General features: G+C 43.8%; 1 protein-coding gene across 2 annotated transcripts; it reads right to left on the bottom strand.

Moving 5' to 3' along the window:
• PRR11 (proline rich 11) lies at window positions 1-26,944 on the bottom strand. 2 transcript variants are annotated; one of them, XM_060757742.2, is made up of 10 exons: window positions 26,866-26,944; window positions 21,752-21,918; window positions 18,866-19,004; window positions 16,333-16,455; window positions 13,012-13,230; window positions 12,812-12,916; window positions 12,498-12,610; window positions 8,774-8,833; window positions 3,039-3,135; window positions 1-548 (listed from the first exon to the last, which is right to left on the bottom strand). In XM_060757742.2, the coding sequence occupies exons 2-10, from the start codon at window positions 21,859-21,861 to the stop codon at window positions 480-482; spliced, it is 1,035 nt and encodes a 344-aa protein (XP_060613725.2). In that variant the 5' UTR covers window positions 21,862-21,918; window positions 26,866-26,944; the 3' UTR covers window positions 1-479. The 2 variants fall into 2 exon arrangements, with proteins under 2 accessions (XP_060613725.2, XP_067328117.1); XM_067472016.1 differs by having other exon boundaries at window positions 21,752-21,921; window positions 26,866-26,919.
• Window positions 26,945-26,981: the final 37 nt, after the last annotated feature.

Raw genomic sequence — 26,981 nt, 5'->3', positions numbered from 1 at the left:
TACTGTGTAACCAATATGCTTTATGTGCCTGAGAATCCATAAATAAACATTTATTTGTTCAATTCTTACAATAAAGGCTTGTGCCAAGTTACTGAAAGTTGGCATAAGCCATTCTGAATGTTATATAGTAACAGCTTCATGTGTCAATCAATCAGCAAAAGTATAACCCATAAATGTGGAGGGCTGGATGTGCAAGCATCATGGACTAGCATCCTCTGGGAGTTGTAGTCCAACAATCTCAAGGAGTGCCAACTTGGCCAAGGCTGCTCTAGAGCAGCAAGAGAAGCAAAGTCTGTTCTTACAAATCTTGTTGGATCGCAACTTCAAACAATCCTCAGCAACGCCTATGCTATTTAGGATTGCTGATAGTCACATTCAGTAATATATGGGATCAGCCACTGTTCAGTCCTCCTTGAGAGAGCTTCTAAACTCAAATTCCTTCAGGGCCGTGGTTGGACTTCGTACCAGGAGATCTTCTGCTAACTTTGCTCTTCAAAGCTGCCTCTTCGAGGTAATTGAGCTGGAGATGGGCTCTTTGGATGAGCAAACTATTGAGAGAAAAAGAAGAGTAGGTTAGCAGAAGCTGGGGCTGACAGCAGAAGCTCACGCTGTTCCCCTTATTCGAACCTGCGACCTTTCAGTCAACAAGTTCAGCAGCTCAGTGGTTTAACCCACTGTGTCACCGGGGGCTCCCTCTTCCTACCTATAACAACTTTAATAAGAAATGTGCCTATATGGTGAATTAATACAAGATGTTTGTGAGTAAACAAGATATGTTATATTTCAAAGGGGTTTTTTTTGTCTCTAATTGCATTTTTTAAACTAAGAGGTTTCAAAGAAGAGTATATGTTTTGAGCAACTTCAACTTCAAAGAAACATTTTAAAACTCTGCTAGTCAAATATATTTTTATGTAGTGGCGTGTCTTTGTCCCTGGCAGTTCAAAGACATGGTTTATCAGTTTAACAACTGAGTTACCTGTGTGCCATTACATAAATGCTTGTTCAAAGGGTTGACTTCTAACGAGGGCATGCCTTTCCTTGACTAGTGGTTTTCAAAAGGTGGTCTTTAGATGTTCATGGAGATTCACATTTGCCAAAAGGATATGACATCATATTTCCTTTTTTAAAAGGTTATGATTGCCATTTTTTTTTCCAAAATGGAATGTCTCAGAGTCATGGATACAATTGCACTGCACCTTTAAAGTCTATCAGCATCTATAGACGGGAGAGACTTATTTTGCATAGAATTATGGAAAAAATAGACCCCTGTCTGATTCCACAGCAAGCTGGCTTCAGGAAAGGCAAAAGCTGCACATCGCAAGTGCTGAACCTGACTCAGCACATAGAAGATGGCTTTGAAAGGCAGCAGATCACAGGAGCTGTCTTCACAGACCTGTCCGCAGCCAATGAGACTGGGAACCACCGCCTCCTCCTGAGAAAAATGTATAATATCACAAAGGACGACCACCTCACCCGCCTCATAGGAAACCTGCTACAAAACAGGAGCTTTTTTGTTGAGTGCCAGGGCCAGAGAAGCAGATGGCGGAAACAGAAGAACGGCCTGCCTCAGGGGAGCGTGCTTGCTCCATCCTTGTTCAACATCTACACAAATGACCAGCCACTGCCAGAAGGGACAGAGAGCTTCATCTATGCTGATGATCATGCCATCACCGCCCAAGCAGGGAGCTTTGAAAGGGTTGAACAGAAGTTCTCCGAAGCTCTAGGTGCTCTTACTGCCTATTACAGGGAAAACCAGCTGATTTTGTATTTTCCCTGATATTACAGGGAAAACCAGTTGAGTTCCAGGGCCAGAGAAGCAGATGGCAAAAACAGAAGAACGGCCTGCCTCAGGGGAGCGTGCTTGCTCCATCAACACAAATGACCAGCCACTGCCAGAAGGGACAGAGAGTTTCATCTATGCTGGTGATCGTGTCATCACCACTCAAGCAGGGAGCTTTGAGATGGTTGAACAGCTCTCCGAAGCTCTAGGTGCCCTTACCGACTATTACAGGGAAAACCAGCTGATTCCTAATCCATTTAAAACACAGACATGCGCCTTTCATCTCAAGACCAGAGAAGCATCCCAAGCTCTGAGGATTACCTGGGAAGGAATCCCACTGGAGCATTGCAGCGCACCCAAATACCTGGGAGTCACTCTGGACCGTTCTCTGACCTACAAGAAGCACTGCCTGAACATCAAGCAAAAAGTGGGTGCTAGAAACAATATCATACGAAAGCTGACTGGCACAACCTGGGGATCACAACCAGATAAAGTGAAGACATCTGCCCTTGCGCTGTGCTACTCTGCTGCTGAGTACGCATGCCCAGTGTGGAACACATCTCACCACACTAAAACAGTGGATGTGGCTCTTAATGAGACATGCCACATTATCACGGGGTGTCTGCGCCCTACACCACTGGAGAAATTACACTGCTTAGCCGGTATTGCACCACCTGACATCCGCCAGGAAGTAGCAGCCAATAGTGAAAGGACCAAGGCAGTGGCATCTCCAGCTCATCCCCTGTTTGGGTATCAGCCAGCATGTCAATGACTTAAATCAAGACATAGTTTTCTAAGATCTACAGAGACACTCGCTGGAACACCCCAGCAAGCGAGAGTCCAAAAGTGGCAGGCTAAAACCATGGCTGATACCAAATGAGAGACTCCCCACTGGGCACACAGAGGACTGGGCGACTTGGAAGGCGCTAAACAGACTGCGCTCTGGCACCACGAGATGCAGAGCCAACCTTAAGAAATGGGGCTACAAAGTGGAATCCACGACATGCGAGTGTGGAGAAGAGCAAACCACTGACCACCTGCTGCAATGCAACCTGAGCCCTGCTACATGCACAATGGAGGACCTTCTTGTGGCAACACCAGAAGCACTCCAAGTGGCCAGATACTGGTCAAAGGACATTTAATCAACTACCAAGATTGCAAAATTTGTGTTTTGTCTGTTTGTTTGTTTTGTTAAAAATGTAATACAAATGTCCGATTGCTCCTGACACAATAAATAAATAAATATAGACGGGCTTACCTGGAACTTGCGCCGTAGAGCCTGGGTCATGAGTGGGGTCAGTCCCGTACCGGTTTCAGCATTCTCTTTGTTAGTTAAGGGGGTTCCACCTGGGCTCCTGGAGAAGTAAGAAAGGCAAAGAGTATCTGTAACGGAATAACTAATTATAAGGGAGGTTTTGCCTATGTTTATTACTGTCAATAGAAGGACAAGGGCAGGCGGAAGTGATGCATATGACTGGTTGATGGATTGCCATGGTTGCGAAGCCACTGCAGTAGAAATGTATCCATTTTAGAGTGGCTAGCAGGCAAAAGGGGGCGGAGCTAACTAAGACGAAAAAGAGGAGACATTTTAAAAATAAGGCAGTCTCTACCCGGGAGAGCAGGAGCCCCTGTGCTGGCAGGACTGAAGACCGATAGGTCGCAGGTTCGAATCCGGGGAGAGGCGGATGAGCTCCCTCTGCCAGCTCCAGCTCCCCAAGCGGGGACATGAGAGAAGCCTCCCGCAACGATGATAAAAACATCAAATCATCCGGGCATCCCCTGGGCAACGTCCTTGCAGACGGCCAATGCTCTCACAACAGGAGCGACTTGCAGTTTCTCAAGTCGCTCCTGACACGACAAAAAAACAAAAACAAAACGGGAGAGCTAGAGGGAAGAATAACTAATTATAAGGGAGGTTTTGCCTAAGTTTATTACTGTCTATATAAGAACAAGAGCAGGCGGAAGTGATGCATATGATTGGTTGATGCATTGCCATGGTTGTGAAGCCACTGCAGTAGAAATGTATCCAATTTTAGAGTGGCTAGCAGGAAAAAGGGGGCGGAGCTAACTAAAAAGGAAAAGAGGAGACATTTTAAAAATAAGGCAGTTTCTAGCCGGGAGAGCTATAGCAGTGATTCTCAACCTTCCTAATACCGCGACCCCTTAGTACAGGTCCTCATGTTGTGGTGACCCCCATCCATAACGTTATTTTCGTTGCTACTTCATAACTGTAATTTTGCTACTGTTATGAATCATCATGTAAATATCTGACATGCAGGATGTATTTTCAGTCACTGGACCAAATTTGGCACAAGTACCCGATACGCTCAAATTTGAACACTGGTGGGGTTGGGGGTGATTGATTTTGTCATTTGGTAATGCTGGAGTTGCTGGGATTTATAGTTCACCTAAAATCAAAGAGCCTTCTGAACTCTACCAATGATGGAATTGAATCAAACTTGGCACACAGAATTCCCGTGACAAAGAAAATACTGCAAAGGTCTGGTGGACATTGACCTTGAGTTTTTGGAGTTGTAGTTCACCTAAATTCAGAGAACACTGTGGACTCAAGCAATGATGGATCTCGATCAAACTTTGCTCAATATGCCCAAATGTGAACACTGGTGGAGTTTGGGGAAAATAGACCTTGGCATTTGGGAGTTTGTAGTTGCTGGGATTTATAGTTCACCTACAATCAAAGACCATTCTGAACTCCACTAATGATGGAATTCAACCAAACATGGCATACAGGACTTCCATGACCAACAGAACATACTGGAATTGTTTGCTGGGCATTGACCTTGAGTTTGGGAGTTGTAGTTCACCTACATCCAGAGAGCACTGTGGACTCAAGCAATGATGGATCTGGACCAAACTTGGCATGAATATTCCATATGCCCAAATATGAACACAGATGGAGTTTGGGGAAAATAGACCTTGGCATTTGGGAGTTGTAGTTGCTGGGATTTATAGTTCACCTACAATCAAAGACCATTCTGAACTCCACCAATGATGGAATTCAACCAAACATGGCATACAGGACTTCCATGACCAACAGAACACACTGGAATTGTTTGCTGGGCATTGACCTTGAGTTTGGGAGTTGTAGTTCACCTACATCCAGAGAGCACTGTGGACTCAAGCAATGATGGATCTGGACCAAACTTGGCACGAATATTCCATATGGCCAAATATGAACACAGATGGAGTTTGGGGAAAATAGACCTTGGCATATGGGAGTTGTAGTTGCTGGGATTTATAGTTCACCTACAATCAAAGACCATTCTGAACTCCACCAATGATGGAATTCAACCAAACATGGCATACAGGACTTCCATGGCCAACAGAACACACTGGAATTGTTTGCTGGGCATTGACCTTGAGTTTGGGAGTTGTAGTTCGCCTAAATTCAGAGAACACTGTGGACTCAAGCAATGATGGATCTGGATCAAACTTGGCACAAATACTCAATATGCCCAAATGTGAACACTGGTGGAGTTTGGGGAAAATAGACCTTGCCATTTGGGAGTTGTAATTGTTGGGATTTATAGTTCACCCACAATGAAATAGCATTCTGAACCCCACTGACAGAATTGGACTAAACTTCCCACACAGAACCCCCATGACCAACAGATGGTCTTTGGTGACCCCTCTAACACCCCCTCGCAACCCCCACAGGGGTCCCGACTCCCAGGTTGAGAAACACTGAGCTAGATGGAAGAAGTTCCTAGTCTTCAGCTGTCATATGAAAACAATAAAAGGACCAGTTTGAATTAATTAATCTCTAGTCTGGGAGATAGGGAAAAGGATCCTTGTATAGGATTGTGCCTTCAGTTGGGATGCTGAAGTAATAGAGACTAAACTGAGTCCAAGTCCTCAGTCAGGTGGAACTGGGAGACAGAGAACTCTATGAGAATACGTTTACAGTTAAACTATTGATGAAAAGAAGTGACTACAATTTATAAGTAATCCAGTCAGAAGACTGAGAAGGAATTACATTTGAAAGAAAAGGAAGTTACCTAAGCAAGTTGACATAAGCCAAACAGATGTAACAATATCCAAGTGGAACTGAAGTACAGTACTGTGTAACAAATACGCTTTATGTGCCCAAGAATATATAAATAAACATTTCTTTGTTTCATGCTGAGTTTCTGAGAGGTTTATTCTTCTTTCTCCCCTTTACCAGCATCATTGCCTGCTGCCTACGTATACATATCCCGTATATACTCGAGTATAAGCCGACTCAAATATAAGCCGAGGCACCTAATTTTACCACAAAAAACTGGGAAAACGTATTGACTCGAGTATAAGCCGAGGGTGGGAAATGCAGCAGCTACTGGTCAATTTCAAAATAAACATAGATACCAATAAAATTATATTAATTTAGGCATCAGTAGGTTAAATGTATTTGAATATTTACATAAAACTGTAATTCAAGACAAGACTGTCCAACTCTGATTAAACCATTATTCTAACCTTCTTCAATGTAAATATGCTTACATATCCTTCCAATAATAATAGAGTAAACTAATAACAATAATAATAATAGTGTAAAATAATAAGTGTAATAATAACAATACTGTAAAATAATAAATAACCTTGACTCGAGTATAAGCCGGGGGAGACCTTTTCAGCATAAAAAAGGACTGAAAAACTAGGCTTATATTCGAGTATATACAGTAATTTTACTGGTGGCAGAAGGTGGCATATTAAAAAATAAAATAAAATATAAAAGAAACAAGTTTCCTGCCAGAAACGGTTTATATATTATATACATAGACGCTTTCTCTCCTCCAGATCAGGGCTTCTATTCTTATGTCAGTAGAAAAAGGAAAAACAAGGAGGCGATAGGACCTCTTCGCGGAGAAGATGGGGCAATGCTGACAGGGGACAGGGAAAAGGCAGAACTACTTAATGCCTTCTTTGCCTCGGTCTTCTCACAAAAAGAGAGTCTTCAACCTCAGCAAGATGGAGTGGATGAGGGATTGGAGGACATCCAACCCCAAATTGGGAAAGAAGTCGTCCAGGAATACCTGGCCGCTCTTAATGAGTTCAAGTCCCCAGGGCCAGATCAACTACACCCCAGAGTATTGAAGGAACTAGCGGAAGTCATTTCGGAACCATTGGCAACCATCTTTGAGAGTTCTTGGAGAACGGGAGAAGTTCCAGCAGATTGGAGGAGGGCCAATGTGGTCCCAATCTTCAAGAAGGGAAAAAAGGATGACCCAAACAACTACCGTCCGGTCAGCCTCACGTCGATACTGGGCAAGATTCTGGAAAAGATTGTTAAGGAAGCGGTCTGCAAACACTTAGAAACAAATGCAGTCATCGCTAATAGTCAACATGGATTTATCAAAAACAAGTCATGCCAGACTAATCTGATCTCTTTCTTCGATAGAGCTACAAGCTGGGTAGATGCGGGGAATGCCGTGGATGTGGCGTACCTGGATTTCAGGAAGGCCTTCGACAAGGTCCCCCATGAACTTCTGGCAAGGAAACTAGTCCAATGTGGGCTAGGCAAAACTACGGTGAGGTGGATCTGGAATTGGTTAAGTGGACGAACACAGAGAGTGCTCACTAATGCTTCCTCTTCATCCTGGAAAGAAGTGACGAGCGGAGTGCCGCAGGGTCCCGTCCTGGGCCCGGTCCTGTTCAACATCTTTATTAACGACTTAGATGAAGGGCTAGAAGGCATGATCATCAAGTTTGCAGATGACACCAAATTGGGAGGGATAGCCAATAGTCCAGAGGACAGGAGCAGAATTCAAAACGATCTTGACAGATTAGAGAGATGGGCCAAAACTAACAAAATGAAGTTCAACAGTGACAAATGCAAGATACTCCACTTTGGCAGAAAAAATGAAATGCAAAGATACAGAATGGGTGACGCCTGGCTCGAGAGCAGTACGTGTGAAAAAGATCTTGGAGTCCTCGTGGACAACAAGTTAAACATGAGCCAACAATGTGATGTGGCAGCAAAGAAAGCCAATGGGATTTTGGCCTGCATCAATAGGAGCATAGTGTCTAGATCTAAGGAAGTAATGCTACCCCTCTATTCCGCTTTGGTTAGACCACACCTGGAATATTGTGTCCAATTCTGGGCACCACAATTCAAGAGAGATATTGACAAGCTGGAATGTGTCCAGAGGAGGGCGACTAAAATGATCAAGGGTCTGGAGAACAAGCCCTATGAGGAGCGGCTTAGGGAACTGGGCATGTTTAGCCTGAAGAAGAGAAGGCTGAGAGGAGATATGATAGCCATGTATAAATATGTGAGAGGAAGCCACAGGGAGGAGGGAGCAAGCTTGTTTTCTGCTTCCTTGGAGACTAGGACGCGGAACAATGGCTTCAAACTACAAGAGAGGAGATTCCATCTGAACATTAGGAAGAACTTCCTGACTGTGAGAGCCGTTCAGCAGTGGAACTCTCTGCCCCGGAGTGTGGTGGAGGCTCCTTCTTTGGAAGCTTTTAGGCAGAGGCTGGATGGCCATTTGTCAGGGGTGATTTGAATGCAATATTCCTGCTTCTTGGCAGGGGGTCGGACTGGATGGCCCATGAGGTCTCTTCCAACTCTTTAATTCTATGATTCTATGATTCCTCTACATGTATACCATACCACATATGGTATACTCCAAGTGGTGCCTGGAGAAAGGTGCCCAAACATCACAAAAACTGGACAACGACATGGGAGACAGAGAGTTCTTTGAGCATAAGTTTCAGTCAGAATATTGATGGAAAGAAGAGACGCAAGTTATACTATTCTGAAAGTTATATAGTATCACTTTGATGTATTCACAAGAGGAAAATACTGATGTAACATTATCCAAGTGGAACTGAAGAAAAGTACTGTGTAACAATACACTTTGCGTGCACAAGAATTCATGAATAAACACTTCTTTGTTTCAAATAATACATTGAAGTATTATTCTTCAGATGGAATCCCTCAACTGTTTCCCACTAATGTGCAGAAAGAAGAAAGGGAGTAGTCATTACCTCTTAATAGCAAGCTTTTTGAGGTGTTTTCGAAAGTCTAAAGCACTTTTGCTAGGAGTTCTGGGTGGAAAGAGAGAGCAAAGATTAAAATTAAAGACAGGATTTAGGAAACATTATATATCGGTCACCTTTAAGTAGGTAATTGATAAAATAATCTTATTATTTACTAGCCATCCCCTGCCATGCATTGCTGTGGCCCAGTCTGTGTATATTGTAATATTACAATATAATGGTATAGTACAATATAGTAATATTTAATCCTGATATTGTACTATGCTAATAATATAATATATTATATGCATATATATCTTATAAGCCGTATTGAGTCCCCTTCGGGGTGAGAAGGGCGACATATAAATGTTGTAAATAATAAATAAATAAATAACTAAATAAATAAATGTGTTTTGTGTGTACATATGTGTATGTATATATTTGTGTATATGTGTGTTTGGGTGTGTGTATATATACATACACATATACATATACATATATATATATATATATATATATATGGGTGTATATATATTTGTGTATTCATGTGTTTATATGTGTATAAGCATATTGTATATACGTGTGTGCTTGTTTATATGTATACTTGTGTTTTTTATGTGTGTACATAAGTTTATATGTGTGTGCATGTGTATACGTATATGTGTGTATATATGTATATTTGTATTGCATGTGTTTATATGTGTATATGCATATTGTGTATACATGTGTGCTTGTTTATATGCATATTTGTGTGTATATATGTATGTATGTGTATATGTATATTGTGTGCATGTGTTTATAACTGTATATGCATATTGTGTATACGTGTGTGCTTGTTTATATGCATATTTGTGTGTATATATGTGTATATGTATATGTGTGTGCATGTGTATACATATATGTGTGGATATATGTATATTTGTATTGCATGTGTTTATATGTGTATATGCATATTGTGTATACATGTGTGCTTGTTTATATGCATATTTCTGTGTATATATGTATGCATGTGTATATGTATATTGTGTGCATGTTTATAACTGTATATGCATATTGTGTATACGTGTGTGCTTGTTTATATGCATATTTGTGTGTATATATGTATGTGTATATGTATATTGTGTGCATGTGTTTATAACTGTATATGCATATTGTGTATACGTGTGTGCTTGTTTATATGCATATTTGTGTGTATATATGTGTATATGTATATGTGTGTGCATGTGTATACGTATATGTGTGTATATATGTATGAATATTTGTGTGTGCATGTGTTTATATGTGTATATGCATACTGTGTATACGTGTGTGCTTTTTGATATGCATATTTGTGTGTATATATGTGTGTATGTATGTGTATATGTATATTTGTGTCTGCATGTGTATATGTATATATGTATGTTTTATGCATATGCTGTAGTGCCTTTTGGAGTTGTTTTTTTTTACTTTTTAAGTCTCTTCTACTGTTTTTTTCAGGTTTTTTTATGAATAACTAGCTGTGCCCTGCCACGCGTTGCTGTGGCCTATAGTTAAACTTATCAAAGTTGAGGTAGATATCTGGACTATTATGAAAGAGAGGTCCCTACCTATTCCTTCCCCCTTTTCCTCCCCCTTTCCCTCCTTTCTTCCTTCTCTACCTCTTTCTTTCTTTCCTTCTTTCACTACTTGGTTTCATCCTTCTCTCTTTCCTTCATTCCCTCCCCCTTTCTTCCTTTGCCTTTCTTCCCTTCCTTGTTTGCTTCCTTCTTTCTCTTTTTATTTCCTTTTATTTCACCACCATCATAACAATAACAATAATGCAATGCATTGCCTCTGGGACCTGACACCTCTCCCATTCCCCCTAAAAGGGTCTCATAGGAATAATAGCATCATCATAATAGAAATTACAACCTTTACCCGCCATGCGTTACTATGGCCAACCCTCCCTCTTTCTCTCCTTCTTTCCCTCCTTCCTTCCTTCCCTCCCATCTTTCCTTCTCCTCTTCCTTCTCTATCTCTTTCCTTCCTTCCCCCTTTTTCTTTCTCTTCTGGTCTCTTTTCTTCCTTCTCTCTTTCCTTCTTTCCTTCCCTCCCTCTTTCTCTACATCTTCCCCCTTCCTTCACTCCTCTTTCCTTCCTTCATTCCCTTTTTTCTTCTCTCCTTCCTTCCTTCCCCCTTTTTCTTTCTCTTTTGCTCTCTTTTCTTCCTTCTCTCTTTCCTTCTTTCCTTCCCTCCCTCTTTCTCTACATCTTCGCCCTTCCTTCACTCCCTCTTTCCTGTCTTTATTCCCTTTTTCCTTTCCTTCTCTCCTTCCTTCCTTCCTTCCCCCTTTTTCTTTCCCTCCCTCTGTCTCTCATTTCTTCCTTCTCTACCTCTTTCCTTCCTTCCCCCTTTTTCTTTCTCTTCTGCTGTCTCTCTTTTCTTTCCTTCCATCTTTCCTTTTTTTTTCCTTTTCTTCTTCCTTCTTTCTCTAACTTTCCTTCCTTCCCCCTTTTTCTTTACCTCCCTTTCTCTTTCTTCCTTCTTTCCTTCCTTCCTGTCTTTCCTGGATTTTGACAGGGCAGGAAGGGGAGGGGTGGGGTTTGGAGGTGGCGTGAAGTAAAAGGAGGTAAGATTGGGGCAGGGGAGTGATGGAGCATGGGGTTGCACGTGTGTGTGCGGCGGCAGGGGGAGTGGGGTTGTGTGTGTGTGTGCGGCGGCGGGGGGAGTGATGGAGCGTGGGGTTGCGTGTGTGTGTGCGGCGGTGGGGGGAGTGGGGTTGCGTGTGTTTGTGCGGCGGCGGGGGAGTGATGGTGCGTGGGGTTGCGTGTGTGTGTGCGGCAGCGGGGGGGGGAGTGATGGAGCATGGGGTTGCGTGTGTGTGTGCGGTGGCAGGGTAGTGATGGAGCGTGGGGTTGCGTGTGTGTGTGCGGCGGCAGGGGGAATGATGGAGCGTGGGGTTGCGTGTGTGTGTGCGATGGCAGGGGGAGTGGGGTTGCGTGTGTGTGTGCGGCGGCGGGGGGAGTGATGGAGCGTGGGGTTGCGTGTGTGTGTGCGGTGGCGGGGGGAGTGATGGAGTGTGGGGTTGTGTGTGTGCGTGCGTGTGGCAGGGTGTGTGTGTGTGCGGGAAGCGGCGCGGCGGGGCTTGGAGTGGGCATGGCTTCCGTAGAGGGAACGTTGGCCGGAAGGCTGTGTGCGCGCGCCAGGGAACTTGCGGCTGGGCGCCAATGCGCATGCTCAGTTGTTTTGCCGTTTTGTGAGTGTGTTGTTGTGTTGTTTTTCATTTTGAGTAGATATGTTTGTACCTTGTGGGTTGTGTTATGGGCATGGGAAATTTGGGTAGGTTTCATTGGGTTTTTTTTTAGTTTTGTTGTTTTGCCGTTTTGCGAGTGTGTTGTTTTTCATTTTGAGTAGATATGTTTGTACCTTGTGGGTTGTGTTATGGGCATGGGAATTTTGGTTAAGTTTCGTTGGGGTTTTTTGAGTTTTGTTGTTTTGCCGTTTTGTGAGTGTGTTGTTGTGTTGTTTTTCATTTTGAGTAGATATGTTTGTACCTTGTGGGTTGTGTTATGGGCATGGGAATTTTGGTTAAGTTTCGTTGGGGGGTTGTGGAGTTTTGCTGTCCCGTTGAACCAACCTAACAGATTTATATATATAGATGGTCACTCGTTGACCTGATAGTTGTATTGTGATTCAATTAAAAATGAAGCTAGAATTGCTATGCGGCCCAAGATTAACACTGACCAAGATCACCCATAGCAGAAAGAGCCTTACATTAAATGATTAGTGACACGAACAAGCGGACGTGGGGCTTTGGATTTCAGGTTCATACTTTGCAAATCGGAGACAGTGACTAGTGCCTTGCGGTGCTCCAATGGCGATCCCTTCTGCAATTTAAAAGAAAACAAAGTGTTGTTATAGGAGCCCCCAATGGTGCAGTGGGTTAAACCACTGAGCTGCTGAACTTGTTGACCAAAAGGTTGCAGGTATGAATCTGGGGAGAGGCGTGAGCTTCCTCTGTTAGCAGCTCTCAAGTCAGCTCAGAATATCAAACCTGAAGAACACTAAACATACCGCTTCAGAATTACCTTGTCAATCCCAGTGTTGTTTTGTGTTTTCTTTAGTTTGACTTTCAGGAGGTCCTGGAGTGTTATTTGCATGGGGACATCTTTTCTCGACGAGGTTACCTGCGGCTAAGCGGGACGGAAGAAGTCAACATTTAGTCGTAACGTTCTCCACTTTGTCATGGCGCTAATACACGGACCTGCTGTATTCTCACATACATTACCTGTGTCTTGATCCCACCACTCTTTTTGAAGCAAAGAGGTGCTGGTGGAGGTGGTGGTGGAGGCAGCGGTGGAGGTGGAGGTGGAGGTGGCACCATCAGTTGGGAAGGAAGAGACCCCAGGCCTGGTAAGCCAACTTCTGTCTGTGCAGGAAAACCCAGTAATGGACTCCCTGAGCCTTGGCAAGCAACCATCTCAGCAGGAGGAGCAGCAACTCCATTCTGATAAACAGAAGAGAAAAACAGAGGAGGGTGACTGGGTTGCTGTGAAGCTTTTGTGCTGTATGGCCATCTGTTCAAATGCATCTCCTCCTATGAACCAGTTACGACGTTAAGATCGTCTGGGGAGGCCCTGCTCTCGGTCCCACCGGCTTCTCAAGCACGCCTGTTGGGGACGAGAGACAGGGCCTTCTCAGTACTGGCCCCCCGGCTGTGGGACGCCCTTCCCACAGACATTAGATCGGCCCCCTCCTTATTGGCATTCAGGAAGAGAGTGAAGACCTGGCTCTTCGATCAGGCTTTCAACTAAGCAGCACAATTGATTGATTACTGGAATATGGATTAATGGACAACGAGATCGGATGCTGATTCTATTGATGAGACGTGATGGATTGTTGTTTTCTGTACTGCTGTATTGATGTTGATTGATTGATATTACTGTTTTAAATGATTATGATTTTGTACTGTATTGCTGATACTGGTTGTTAACCACTCTGAGTCGCCAAATGGCTGAGAAGAGCGGTATACAAGTAAAGTAAAGTAAAGTAAAGTAAATAAATAAATAAATGTTCCAGAAGCATTCTCTCCTGAGGTTTCACCTCCATCTATGGCAGGCATCCTCAGAGGTTGTGCGGGTTCGTTGGAAACTAAGCAAGTGGGTATATATATATATATATATATGTAAAGGTGGACTGACCTTGAGGGAGCTGGGGGTGGTAACGGCCGACAGGGAGCTCTGGCGTGGGCTGGTCCATGAGGTCACGAAGAGTCGGAGACGACTGAACGAATGAACAACAAAAAAGGTAAAGGTTTTCCCCTGACGTTAAGTCCAGTCGTGTCCGACCCTGGGGTGTGGTGCTCATCTCCATTTCTAAGCCGAAGAGCCGGCGTTGTCCATAGACACCTCCAAAGTCATGTGGCCAGAATGACTGCATGGAGTGCTGTAACCATCCCACCGGAGCGGTACCAATTGATCTATTCACATTTGCATGTTTTCAAGTTCTTTCTCCCACCGTGGACATTGCACAGATACATAAACCCCACTTGCGTAGTTTCCAACAGACCTCACAACCTCTGAGGATGCCTGCCATAGATGGAAGCGAAACGTCAGAAAAGAATGCTTCTGGAACATGGCCATATAGCCCGAAAAACCTACAACAACCCTGAGTTCTTTCTCTCACCCTGGACATTCCACAGATAGATAGATAGATAGATAGATAGATAGATAGATAGATATTTACCTTTCCATGATTGATAGATAGATGGATAGATAGACAGACAAACATACACACCCCACTTGTCTAGTTTCCAACAGGCCTCACAACTTCTGAGGACGCTTGCCACAGATGCAGGCGAAATGTCCGGGAATAATACTTTTGGAACATGGCCACACAGGCCGGAAAATTTACCGCAACCCAGTGATTCTGGCCATTTTTTAAATCGTGTCATCAGCAACCAGACATTTGTATTACATTTTTAGCAAAAACAAACAGACAGACAAAACACAAAGTTTGCAAGCTTGGTAGTTGATTAAATGTCCTCTGACAAGTGTCTGGCCACTTGGAGTGCCTCTGGTGTTGCCGCAAGAAGGTCCTCCATGGTGCATGTGGCAGGGCTCAGGTTGCATTGCATCAGTTGGTCAGTGGTTTGTTCTTCTCCGCACTCGCATGTCATGGATTCCATTTCTTGAGGTTGGCTCTTCATCTCGTGGTGCCAGAGCGCAGTCTGTTCAGCGCCTTCCAAGTCGCCCAGTCTTCTGTGTGCCCAGGGGGGAGTCTCTCATCTGGTATCACCCATGGATTGAGGTGCTGAGTTTGAGCCTGCCACTTTTGGACTCTCGCTTGCTGAGGTGTTCCAACGAGTGTCCCTGTAGATCTTAGAAAACTATTTCTTGATTTAAGTCATTGATGTGCTGGCTGATATCCAAACAAGGGATGAGCTGGAGATGTCACTGCCTTGGTCCTTTCACTATAGGCTGCTACTTCCCGGTGGATGTCAGGTGGTGCAATACCGGCTAAGCAGTGTAATTTCTCCAGTGGTGTAGGGCACAGGCACCCCGTGATAATGCGGCATGTCTCACTAAGAGCCACATCCACTGTTTTAGCGTGGTGAGATGTGTTCCACACCAGGCATGCATACTCAGCAGCAGAGTAGCATAGCGCAAGGGCAGATGTCTTCACTGTGTCTGGTTGTGATCCCCAGGTTGTGCCAGTCAGATATTGTTTCTAGCACCCACCTTTTGATTGATGTTCAGGCAGTGCTTCTTGTAGGTCAGAGAACGGTCCAGAGTGACTCCCAGATATTTGGGTGTGCTGCAATGCTCCAGTGGGATTCCTTCTCAGGTCATCCTCAGAGCTCAGGATGCTTGTCTGTTCTTAAGGTGAAAGGCACATATATGTGTTTTAGATGGATTAGGGATCAGCTGGTTTTCCCTGTAATAGGCAGTAAGAGCACCTAGAGCTTCTGTTCAACCATCTCAAAACTCCCTGCTTGAGCGGTAATGGCACGATCATCAGCATAGATGAAACTCTCTGTCCCTTCTGGCAGTGGCTGGTCATTTGTGTAGATGTTGAACATGGATGGAGCAAGCACGCTCCCCTGAGGCAGGCCGTTCTTCTGTTTCCACCATCTGCTTCTCTGGCCCTGGAACTCAACAAAGAAGCTCCTGTTTTGTAGCAGGTTTCCTATGAGGCAGGTAAGACGGTAGTCCTTTGTGATAGTATGCATTTTTCTCAGAAGGCGGTGGTTTACGGTATCATAAGTTGCTGACAGGTCTATGAAGACAGCTCCTGTGCCATGGCACACAGAGCTCCCATGACCCACTCTACATCCTGCCATGAAAGCCTTCGACAATACAGAGGAGGATGAGTTCAAAAACTCCAGAAACAGGAAGCTCATCTTCCCAGTGGCACAGTGAGCTGGAGAGCTTGGGAAAGTTACTTCTTTGGACTATGGTTTCTTACAAAATCATTTGTTTCCTCAATGCCACAAAGTTTGCAGCTTTTCTGGGCTCTGCAGCCACCATGGAAGCCAAGGAGAATAATTGTGGATTGAAAAACAAGGTTGATAACGATATTCCTTCAGATGTTGTAAAGGGGAACGGACCTGAACCAACGATTGCAGCCTTGAAAATTCCTCTTCCAGCTTTTCTAACCGCTCTCTGAGTGTGCGGAGCTCCTGCCGATATGCAGCTGATGAGAAAACTGAGCTTTTCATGACTTCGAAAATCTGGTTAATAGAAGAGAAGGAAAAGAAGTGATGAATTATTTCCTGTATGGCTGTGTTTCTAAATGTGGGGGTCAGGACCCTTGGGGGGTTGCGAGGGGGTTTCAGAGGGTAATTTTCAACAGAGGTAATTTTCAACGGTAAGCAAACAGTATTTTGGCGCCCTCCCCCCCCCCCCCCCCCAACCAATCACTGATATATATTTTCTGTTTGTCGTGGGAGTTCTGTGTGCCATATTTGGTTCAATTCCATCCTTGGTGGAGTTCAGAATGCTCTTTGATTGTAGGTGAACTATACATCCCAGTAACTACACTTGCTGCATTTGCTCCCTTGCCTGGCCCGCTTTGGGTCCGGAGGCGTGCCTGAAGACCCCGGCGTGTGCACCAAAAGTCACCTCTTCTCCTGACGTTCTCCTCAGCCACTGGGACCAAGAGAGAGAGAGAGAGAGAGAGAGAGAGAGAGGGAAATGCTCGCCTTTCCTGAAGGTAGGCGCAAAAACAAAGGAGGAAGCGGAGGTGGGAGATACCCCCAGCTGGAGAGGCTCTCTCTCTCTCTCTCCCTCTCTCTCTTGGTCCCAATGGCTGAAGAGAAAGTCAGGAGAAGAGGCGACTTTTGGTGCGCATGCTGGGGTCTTCAGACACGCCTCCAGACCCAAAGCGGGCCAGGCGCAGCGGCTCCGCGACTTGGCCCACCCGCGGATTGGGGAGAGGAGAGGAGGCGGCTGGAGTGCCGGGGGATCAGGAAAGGGAGCCGGTCATGGGGAAGGGATCGAACGCGGAGAACGATTGAGCACCGGCTCTGCTCGCACACCAGGTGGTCGAGTGGAGCAGGAACGAGAGGGGCTAGGCGAGGCTCAAGGGCCCGGCCTCTTTGGGAAGAGGCTCGCCCGGCAGCGAGGCAAGAAAGCCGAGGCTCCCCCTGGACTGCTAGGGCTGTTGTGAGCTGAGGGGGCGCTCCTCAAGTGGCAGTCGAGGGGCATTTACAGAGGCGCCTCTGCGCCCCTGGCAAAAAAAAGTGTTCTGCGACCGCTTACTTCGCATAATGGACGAGCCGCCCCTGGTCACCAAAGACCACCAGGAAACATATATTTCTGATGGTCTTAGGAACCCCTTTGGCAAAGAAGGCTGATGCTCTCTCCGCTTGTCCTTCTCTTCCTTTTTGGAAACAGGCTAAACCCCATTTTCCTAGTTTCCAAGAGACCTCACAACCTCTGAGGATGCCTGCCATAGATGGGGGCCAAACGTCAGGAGAGAATGCTTCTGGAACGTGGCCAGACAGCCTAGAAAACTCACAGCAACCTAATCTCGGAATGTTGTTTAGAAAGTGAGATATAAGTATATAAGTTTTATATCTAGTATTGAATTTCTGCTGTTTTTGTTGGTTGTGAACCGCTGTGAGTCGCCTTCAGGCTGAGAACAGCGGTATATAAGTAAATAAATAAATCTATACACATAATAAAAGTGAAAATCTGTATGTGTGTATGTGGCATAGGTGTCTGTTCACACAGATAGCCTTTGGCCTCCACAAATAGGCTATTGTTCCCAGTGCTGAGAAGACAGCAAGTCACTCTGTCGAAGGACATTGCAGGTTATAGCGAGCACATCCCAGTGTTCCTTTCTCTCTTCATTTGCATGACCCCACCCACTGCTTCTCCCTTATCCCTTTCCAACCCTTTCCTATGGCACACAGCAAGCAGAGGCATTGATCTGCAACTGATCATACTGGAGACGTTTGGAGAGAAATCACCATGATTTATAGTTGTAGGGACTGGGATGCATAGTTCACCTGTAATCTAAGAGCAGTCTGAACTGCACCAACAATAGACCTGGAACTCACTTGGCACACAGACCCACCATGGGCAATTGTCCTTACCTGCAGAGTTTAGGGGTGATTACCCTGGGAGTTGTAGTTCACCCTTATCCAAAGAACAGTGAACCCAGCCAAAAATGGATCTGGGCCAAACTTGCCACACAGAACCAACATACTGTGCAATTGTGCATACTGTGCAATTGTGCATACTGGCTGGGCTTGGGGGTGATTGCCCTGGGGATCTGGGATTTGTAGTTCACCCTTATCTAGATATCACTGAACCCAGCTGCTGCCAGATCTGGACTAAACTTGGCACACGGACCCAACATGGCCAACTTTAAGTAATGGCAGGGTTTGGGAAGCACTGACCCACGATTCTGGAAATTGTAGTTCACCCACAACCTTATGCATTTTCTAATGGGACCATTCATTTTTTAAAAAACCCAAAAAAGTAAGACTGTTTTCCCCTAAGAAATAGCATTACACATTACCAAACTGATATTACCAAACTTCACAAAACAAACAATGCCTTTCTCAAATAACCTGGGCAGCGCCGGGTCCCCAAGTTAGTAATAAATAAATAAGTATTCCATCAACAGTTTACCTGCAAAACCATTTTCCAGCACCACAGACAGCAACCCGAGGCCGTGGTCAGCAAAGGTTTCACTGCTCCTGTTAGGCTCAGGAAAGCTGAAGGCCGAGAGCAGCGGGGTCTGTTCTGAATGTGAGTACTTTCTGTAGACCTACAGAAAATAAAGAAAAGATTTCTTCCGCGCAGAGCTTCTGATTCTACATTGATCCATAAATGAGCTCATCTCAAGCTCTCTTCCATTATATTTTTCCCAATGTAACAGGGACAAATACCCTATTTGCATCCATGTTTGATCCCACGCTTGTAGGCGGAAACCATGTCATTTGTGTTACTTGCAAGATGGGCTGGGAGTCATTCTGTCTAAAGTACAGAATGAGGAAACAGGTTGGGGGAGGTAGTGTAGATAAGACATTTGTTTTGTGGGGGAAATTGAAACTGCAGTGAACAGACTGTCGGCACAGTGTTTGTCCACTAGGCGGCATATGGGAGTTGGGGCTGAAATAGACAGGAGGCTTGAGCGGGAAGACTTTAGAACTGTCTTTTTAGGACTGTGGAAAGAAGGAACAAACTGCTTGTCTCCAGCATTTTGATTGTTGTGAGCTTGATCTTATTTATTTATTTACTTACTTACTGTATTTGTATACCGCACTTCTCAGCCCTAAGGTTTGTTCCCTCTTTCCGCAATCCTAAGAAGACAGTTCTAATGTCTTCCTGCTCAAACCTCCTGTCTATATCAGCCCCAACTCCAAGATCTTCCAGAGTCTGACACAGCTCCTCTCCCAACTTGCTTCTACTGTGGTTTTATACTGTTTTAATGTTCAATTTGTATTTTGTTGTTATGTGTACTGACTTATTGTAAACTGCCTTGAGTCGCTGATAAGGCTGAGAAAGGCGGTATACAAGTATAGTAAATAAGTAAATAAATAAATATTAAGGTACACTGTTTAAAACCGTCTTGGTCATCTGCATCAAATCTAATAGACCTGGTAAAGTTTCCTATCACTGCTTTATTGCACTGTCCTGAAAGCTTGGTCCCACAAGTTTTTACCATCCTTCTGAAGTACAGGAAGGAGGGGGCCGATCTGATCTCACCAAGAAGGGAGTTCCATAGTTGGGGGGCCATCACCCGAGAAGGCCCTCTCTCTCATCCTCACCAATCGTGCTTGTGACAACGGTGGGATGGAGAGCAGGGCCTCCCCGGAGGATCTTCATCTCTGCAGTGGTTCATAAGGGGAGATGCATTCGGACAGGTAATTGGGCCGGGGCCATTTAGGGCTTTATAGGCCAAAGCCAGCACTTTGAATTGTGCCCGGTAGCAAACTAGCAGCCAGTGGAGCTGGCGTAACATGGGAGTTGTTTGCTTCCTGTATACCACCCCAGTTATTAACCTGGCTGCCTTCAGTTGGACTATTTGAAGCTTCCGAGCAGTCTTCAAAGGCAACCCCACGTAGAGTGCATTGCGATAGTCTATCCTAAATGTAAATGTGGCAGCCGTTAGGAGAAAATAAATTAATAAAGGGAAATCATAATAATTTAGAATAAAATAGAAAATTCATGTTTCTATCTGATCCTGAAAAGACCATTTCTAATGAGTAAATTTGCAAGCATGAGAAACCTACAGATGACATTGATTGACACTGGACCATGGGTCAGTTTGCTCTAGCCGATGTTTGCTCTAGCCGATGTTTACATAGATATAAAGTCAACAAGAGAAGTTTGGCAGGACAAAGAAATCAATAGTATCGATCCAAGACTTGGAATATCTAAGGTCATATGGTGAGAGAGCGCCATCCTCTGACCACTTAATGTAAATAGCAGTTTCATCCTAAGTAAATCCCTTCATGGTCTTCATATTAAGAGATAAGTTATAATGAAGCAATTAAGGCTGGATTGATTAGAGGAGATTGCCTTAATCAAATCTTATGTTATAAAAGTTATAATTCAATTAGAGATTTAAGGAATTGAACATATAAGAGTCATCTTAAGGTAACGGGTGAAGGTTGGGATAAGTTACATAATCGAGCAGATGTTTGGGTTCACAATGTAGCTGCCAAGACCTGATAAAGATGTTTTTGGAAACTATATATGGAAACACCTGTTAATGATTGTATTGTGTAAATGTCAGATTCTTTCTGTGCATGTGTGGAAAAAGTGATATTCTGCTATAAAAGACCGAAGCGATTCAGACCTCGGTTGTAACAGTCATTTGAGCTGTTCACCCTATACTCTGCAGAGATAGTAATAAAGCCTTGGAAATTGGACAAGCTGTCTCCATCTTCTTCCTTCTCCAAAAGCACTCTAATGATCTCGGGTAACGTATACACTGCAAAATAACGAGAGCGTGGACCATGGTGGCCAAGTCTGGCTTCCCAAGGCAAACTACCACTCCGCTTGGTGTCCCCCGGCAACAGCAAGGGTATCCCTCTGGGCAGCTAGACAAGGAAATCCCAACTGGATGCCCCGCCATGAGGGTCTTCCTCCAGGGGCAAACCAAGAATGGTCAACTTGGAAGTCCCTGAATAGAAGCGGAGTGGGCAGATCAAAAGACAACCTGGCAAAATGGCACGACCTAAAAGAATCCCACACCTTGTGTGACTGTGGAGCAGAAGACAACTCCACATCTGTATGCTTGTCCACAATGCCCTGCCTCATGTACAGAGGAAGAATTGTTGGAGGCTACAGACAATGCAGTTGCTGTTGCCCGTTTTTGGTCAAAAGATATTTAGCCGCCTGCGCTGCTTCTATTTTTATCAGTTTTATACTAATTAATGCAATGCTTTTGATATGAAATAAATAAAAAAGGAAACAAGTGACACCATAGTGGAGCAAACCGATTTTGATTAAAATCGCAGCAAAACAGTGGACAAAACAATTAAGAGGAGATCCCAGAGCACTTACTCTGGAGGCAAAGCTTTTAGGCGCTGAGGCTGAATGATTCCTTTCCTCTTTTTCATCCAATATTTCCTCCTGGCTCTCAATTTATGTTGTCGTTGCTTACTTTTGCACATCTTCTTTTCAAGATTCGGTTTACTTTACAGTTGTACTAACGCTGTTCGCTTGAAGTCCTGCTTGGAGAAGAGTGTCATTAATCCTGTCACCTTTAATAATCACAATAGTGATGGTAGTTTAAATGATAACAGCAGTTTAGATGACTGTAGTTCAGATCTCGAACGACATATTGCACAATTTAGAATCAGACTAAAGAGAAAAGGGAAAACATACAGAGCAGTTAGACATGATCTCACTCCTAATGGATATGCAGTGGAGGTGAAGAATAGGGACTAGATTTAATAAATAGAGTCCTAGAAGAACTATGGACATTGTGGGATTAACATAACTCAAAAACATGCACATACACATATATACGCATATAGACACACACAAACACATATACACAGACTGGGCCACAGCAACCCGTGGCAGGGGATGGCTAGTAATAATAATCTATATAAATAAAAATGTAATGTTCGTTTGTGGGATTAACATAATTCAAAAACATATACACAAATATATATACACACACATATATGCATATATACACATACAAACACATATACACAGACAGGGGTGATTTGAATGCAATATTCCTGCTTCTTGGCAGGGGGTTGGACTGGATGGCCCATGAGGTCTCTTCCAACTCTTTGATTCTATGATTCTATGACTGGGCCACAGCAACCTGTGGCAGGGGATGGCTAGTTCATTTGTGGGATTAACATAACTCAAAAACATATGCACAAATATATACACACACATACACATATACACAGACTGGGCCACAGCAATGTGTGGCAGGGGATGGATCGTAATAATAATAATCTATATAAATAAAAATGTAATGTTCGTTTGTGGGATTAGTAAGTAAGTAAGTGGACACAATACACTTATCTGGCCAACAAGTGACCATCACTCATAAAAACACTGAAAAACACAGCAGAAGACACATATACACAGACTGGACCACAGCAACGCATGGCAGGGGACAGCTAGTTGAATTATATATATAGAATTATACATATAATTCTATATATAATATATAGAATTATTTATTTATTTATTTATTTGTCGTGTCAGAGCAACCAGTCCATTATATATTACATTTCTAACAGAACAAAGCAAACAGACAGAAAAATACACAACTTGTGAGTTTGGTAGTTGGTTAAATGTCCTTTGACCAGTATCTGGCCACTTGGAGTGCTTCTGGTGTTGCCGCAAGAAGGTTCCCCATTGTGCTTGTGGCAGGGCTCAGGTTGCATTGCAGCAGGTGGTCAGTGGTTTGCTCTTCTCCACACTCACATGCCGAGGATTCTGCTTTGTGGCCCCATTTCTGAAGGTTGGCTTTGCATCTCGTGGTGCCAGAGCGCAGTCTGTTCAGTGCCTTCCAGGTCGCCCAGTCCTCTGTGTGCCCAGGGGGAGTCTCTCATTTGGTATCGGCCAATGGTTGAGGTGCTGGGTTTGAGCCTGCCACTTTTGGACTCTCGCTTGCTGAGGTGTTCCAGCTAGTGTCTCTGTAGATCTTAGAAAACTATTTCTAGATTTAAGTCGTTGACATGCTGGCTGATACCCAAACATAGAATTAATTATATATATAGAATGATATATGTATATATAGAATTCTATATATAATACAATTATATAGACTTCTATATATAATACAATTATATAGGATTCTATATATAATATAGATGAAACTCTCTGTCCCTTCTGGCAGTGGCTGGTCATTTGTGTAGATGTTGAACATGGATGGAGCAAGCACGCTCCCCTGAGGCAAGCCGTTCTTCTGTTTCTGCCATCTGCTTCTCTGGCCCTGGAACTCAACAAAAAAGCTCCTGTTTTGTAGCAGGTTTCCTATGAGGCGGGTGAGGTGGTAGTCTTTTGTGAAATTATACCTAGAGTTTCATCTATGCTGATGATCGTGCCATTACTGCTCAAGCAGGGAGCTTTGAGATGGTAGAACAGAAGCTTTGTTCTGTTTTGTTTGCTTTGTTCTGTTAGAAATGTAATATAATTGACTGGCTGCCCTGACACGAGAAATAAATAAATATATAATATATATAGAATTATATTTGGGTATATAGTTCGGCTGTGGAGCGCCCTTCCCATGGACATTAGATCAGCTCCTACGTTAGTGGTGTTTCAAAGAAAATTAAAAACCTGGCTGTTTGAACAGGCATTTGGATAAACAGTGCACTGAATACGATGAATATAGGAACGGAATTATAGACGACGACTTGGATCACGATTCTAGTTACGAGACGTTAATGTGTTGTTATTGATGTGTCATTACTTTGTATATTATGCTCTTAATGGTTTTTGAATTGTATATTGTTATGATTGTCTTTTTGCTCTTGTTGTGAACCGCGTTGAGTCGCCTACGGGCTGAGAAACTGCGGTATACAAGCAAAGTAAATAAGTAAATAAATAAAATTTATATAGAATTATATATGTATATATATAATTTTAAATAATATATACAGAATGATATTTATATATAGATTTCTATATATAATTATATAGAATTCTCTATATAATATATATCAAATTACATTTATACACAGAATTATATGTGTATATAGCATTATATTTATATAGAATTCTATATGTATATATAGAATTCTATATATAATGTATATAAAATTATATTTATAGAATTCTATATAGAATTCTATAGAATATATATCAAATTATATTTATATATAGAACTATATATGTGTATATAGCATTATATTTATATAGAATTCTATATGTATATATAGAATTCTATATACAATATAATTCTATTTATATAATATAGAACTGTATATAATATATAGAACTGTATATATAATTCTATATAATGTTATTTACTTATTTATTTATTTACTGCGCTTTTGTTCATTCGTTCAGTCGTCTCCGACTCTTCGTGACCTCATGGACCAGCCCACGCCAGAGCTCCCTGTCGGCCATCACCACCCCCAGCTCCTTCAAGGTCAGTCCAGTCACTTCAAGGATGCCATCCATCCATCTTGCCCTTGGTCGGCCCCTCTTCCTTTTGCCTTCAACTTTCCCCAGCATCATTGTCTTCTCTAAGCTTTGCTGTCTTATATACCGCAATTCTCAGCCCAGGGGCGACTCATTGCGGTGTACAACATAGAAAAACAGGTGCGAAATACAAGACATAGTGTAAAAAAAAAATCCACAATTCATCATTATCAAAAACATCCTAATCAAAAACATCAACATTACTACAAAAGCCATTCCATGTCGTCTCATCGTCAAAACCACAATCCAATATCATTTCTGTTTTTCCATTCCTATCAGTCATTGCACCTCTTGTTCAAATGCCTTCTTAAACAGCCAGGTCTTTAATTTCCTGCGGAATATCAACAGGGAGGGAGCTAGCCTGATGTCCACAGGAAGGGTGTTCCACAGCCGAGGCGCCACCACTGAGAAGGCCCTGTCTCTCGTCCTTGCCAGCCGTACCTGTGACGCAGGCGGAATCGAGAGCAGGGCCTCCCCGGAAGATCTCAAAGTCCTCATGGGCTCATAGGCCGAGAGGCGGTCAGTTAGGTATCTTTGGCCGGAACTGTTTAGGGCTTTATAGGCCAATGCCAGCACCTTGAATTGAGCCCGGTAGCAGATCGGCAGCCAGTGGAGCTGGTACAACAAGGGCGTTGTATGCTCCCTGCGTCCCGCTCCTGTTAGAATCATGGCTGCCGCACATTGGACCAATTGAAGCTTCAGGGCCGTCTTCAAGGGCAACCCCACGTAGAGAGCGTTGCAGTAGTCTAAACGGGATGTAACCAGAGCGTGGACTACCGTGGCCAAGTCAGACTTCCCGAGGTACGGGTGCAGCTGGCGCACGAGCCTAAGCTGTGCAAATGCTCCCCTGGTCACCGCCGAGACCTGGGGCTCCAGGCTCAACAATGAATCCAGGATCACTCCCAAGCTGCGAACCTGCGCCTTCAAGGGGAGTGCGACCCCATCCAGCACAGGCTGTAACCCTTTGCTCTCCCGCCAGCAGGCTGGGGTGCAGAGCAGGCGAGGGCTCTTCGTTGCAGGTGAACTATAAATCCCAGCAACTGCATCTCCCAAATGTCAAGGTCTATTTTCTCCATACTCCACATTGGGGCATATTGAGTATCCGTGCCAAGTTTGGTCCAGATCCATCATTGTCTGCAATGTTCTCGGGATGAAAGTGAACTACAACTCCCAAACTCAAGGTCAGTGCTCACCAAACCCTTCCAGTATTTTTCGTATTTTCTCCAAACTCCACCAGTGTTCACATTGGGGCATATTGAGTATCCATGCCAAGTTTGGTCCAGATCCATCACTGTCTGCAATGTTCTCTGGATGCAGGTGAACTACAACTCCCAAACTCAAGGTCAGTGCTCACCAAACCCTTCCAGTATTTTTCGTATTTTCTCCAAACTCCACCAGTGTTCACATTGGGGTATATGGAGTATCCATGCCAAGTTTGGTCCAGATCCATCACTGTCTGCAATGTTCTCTGGATGCAGGTGAACTACAACTCCCAAACTCAAGGTCAGTGCTCACCAAACCCTTCCAGTATTTTTCGTATTTTCTCCAAACTCCACCAGTGTTCACATTGGGGCATATTGAGTATCCGTGCCAAGTTTGGTCCAGATCCATCATTGTCTGCAATGTTCTCTGGATGCAGGTGAACTACAACTCCCAAACTCAAGGTCAGTGCTCACCAAACCCTTCCAGTATTTTTCGTTGGTTGTGGGAGTTCTGTTTGCTAAGTTTGGTCCAATTCCATCATTGGTGGAGTTCAAAATGCTCTTTAATTGTAGGTGAACTATAAATCCCAGCAACTACAACTCTCAAATGACATAATTAATTTTCCCTCCAACCCCACCAGTATTCAAATGTGGGCATATTGGGTAACATAAGGTAAAAGTTTTCCCCTGACATTAAGTCCAGTCGTGTCCAACTCTGGGAGTTGGTGCTCAATTTCTAGGCCAAAGAGCCGGTGTTGTCTATAGACACCTCCAAGGTGAATTGTGCCTTACCTCTTTAACCAGCCTCGCCCAAAGCAGCCTCTCTTTACCCAGCTAACAATTCAAACTAATTGCAATATCCGTCCCAGCCAATCACACAACAGCACTGGAGAGCTAATTGGTTGAAC

Source organism: Anolis sagrei, chromosome 11 (genome assembly GCF_037176765.1).
Source record: "Anolis sagrei isolate rAnoSag1 chromosome 11, rAnoSag1.mat, whole genome shotgun sequence".
NCBI classification, from domain to species: Eukaryota; Metazoa; Chordata; class Lepidosauria; order Squamata; family Dactyloidae; genus Anolis; species Anolis sagrei.
Note: the sequence above shows the minus strand (reverse complement) of the source record. Positions and strands in the feature narration are given on the sequence as shown.

Excerpts from the sequence above, each read along its gene's own strand:
- PRR11 (XM_060757742.2), bottom strand. The coding sequence starts at position 21,861 with ATGTGCAAAAGTAAGCAACGACAACATAAATTGAGAGCCAGGAGGAAA. Across the intron at positions 12,611-12,811 it reads ACAACACTGGGATTGACAAG|AAGGGATCGCCATTGGAGCA; the intron begins GTAATTCTGAAG and ends TTTAAATTGCAG. Across the intron at positions 549-3,038 it reads CTCTACGGCGCAAGTTCCAG|TTTGCTCATCCAAAGAGCCC; the intron begins GTAAGCCCGTCT and ends TTCTCTCAATAG.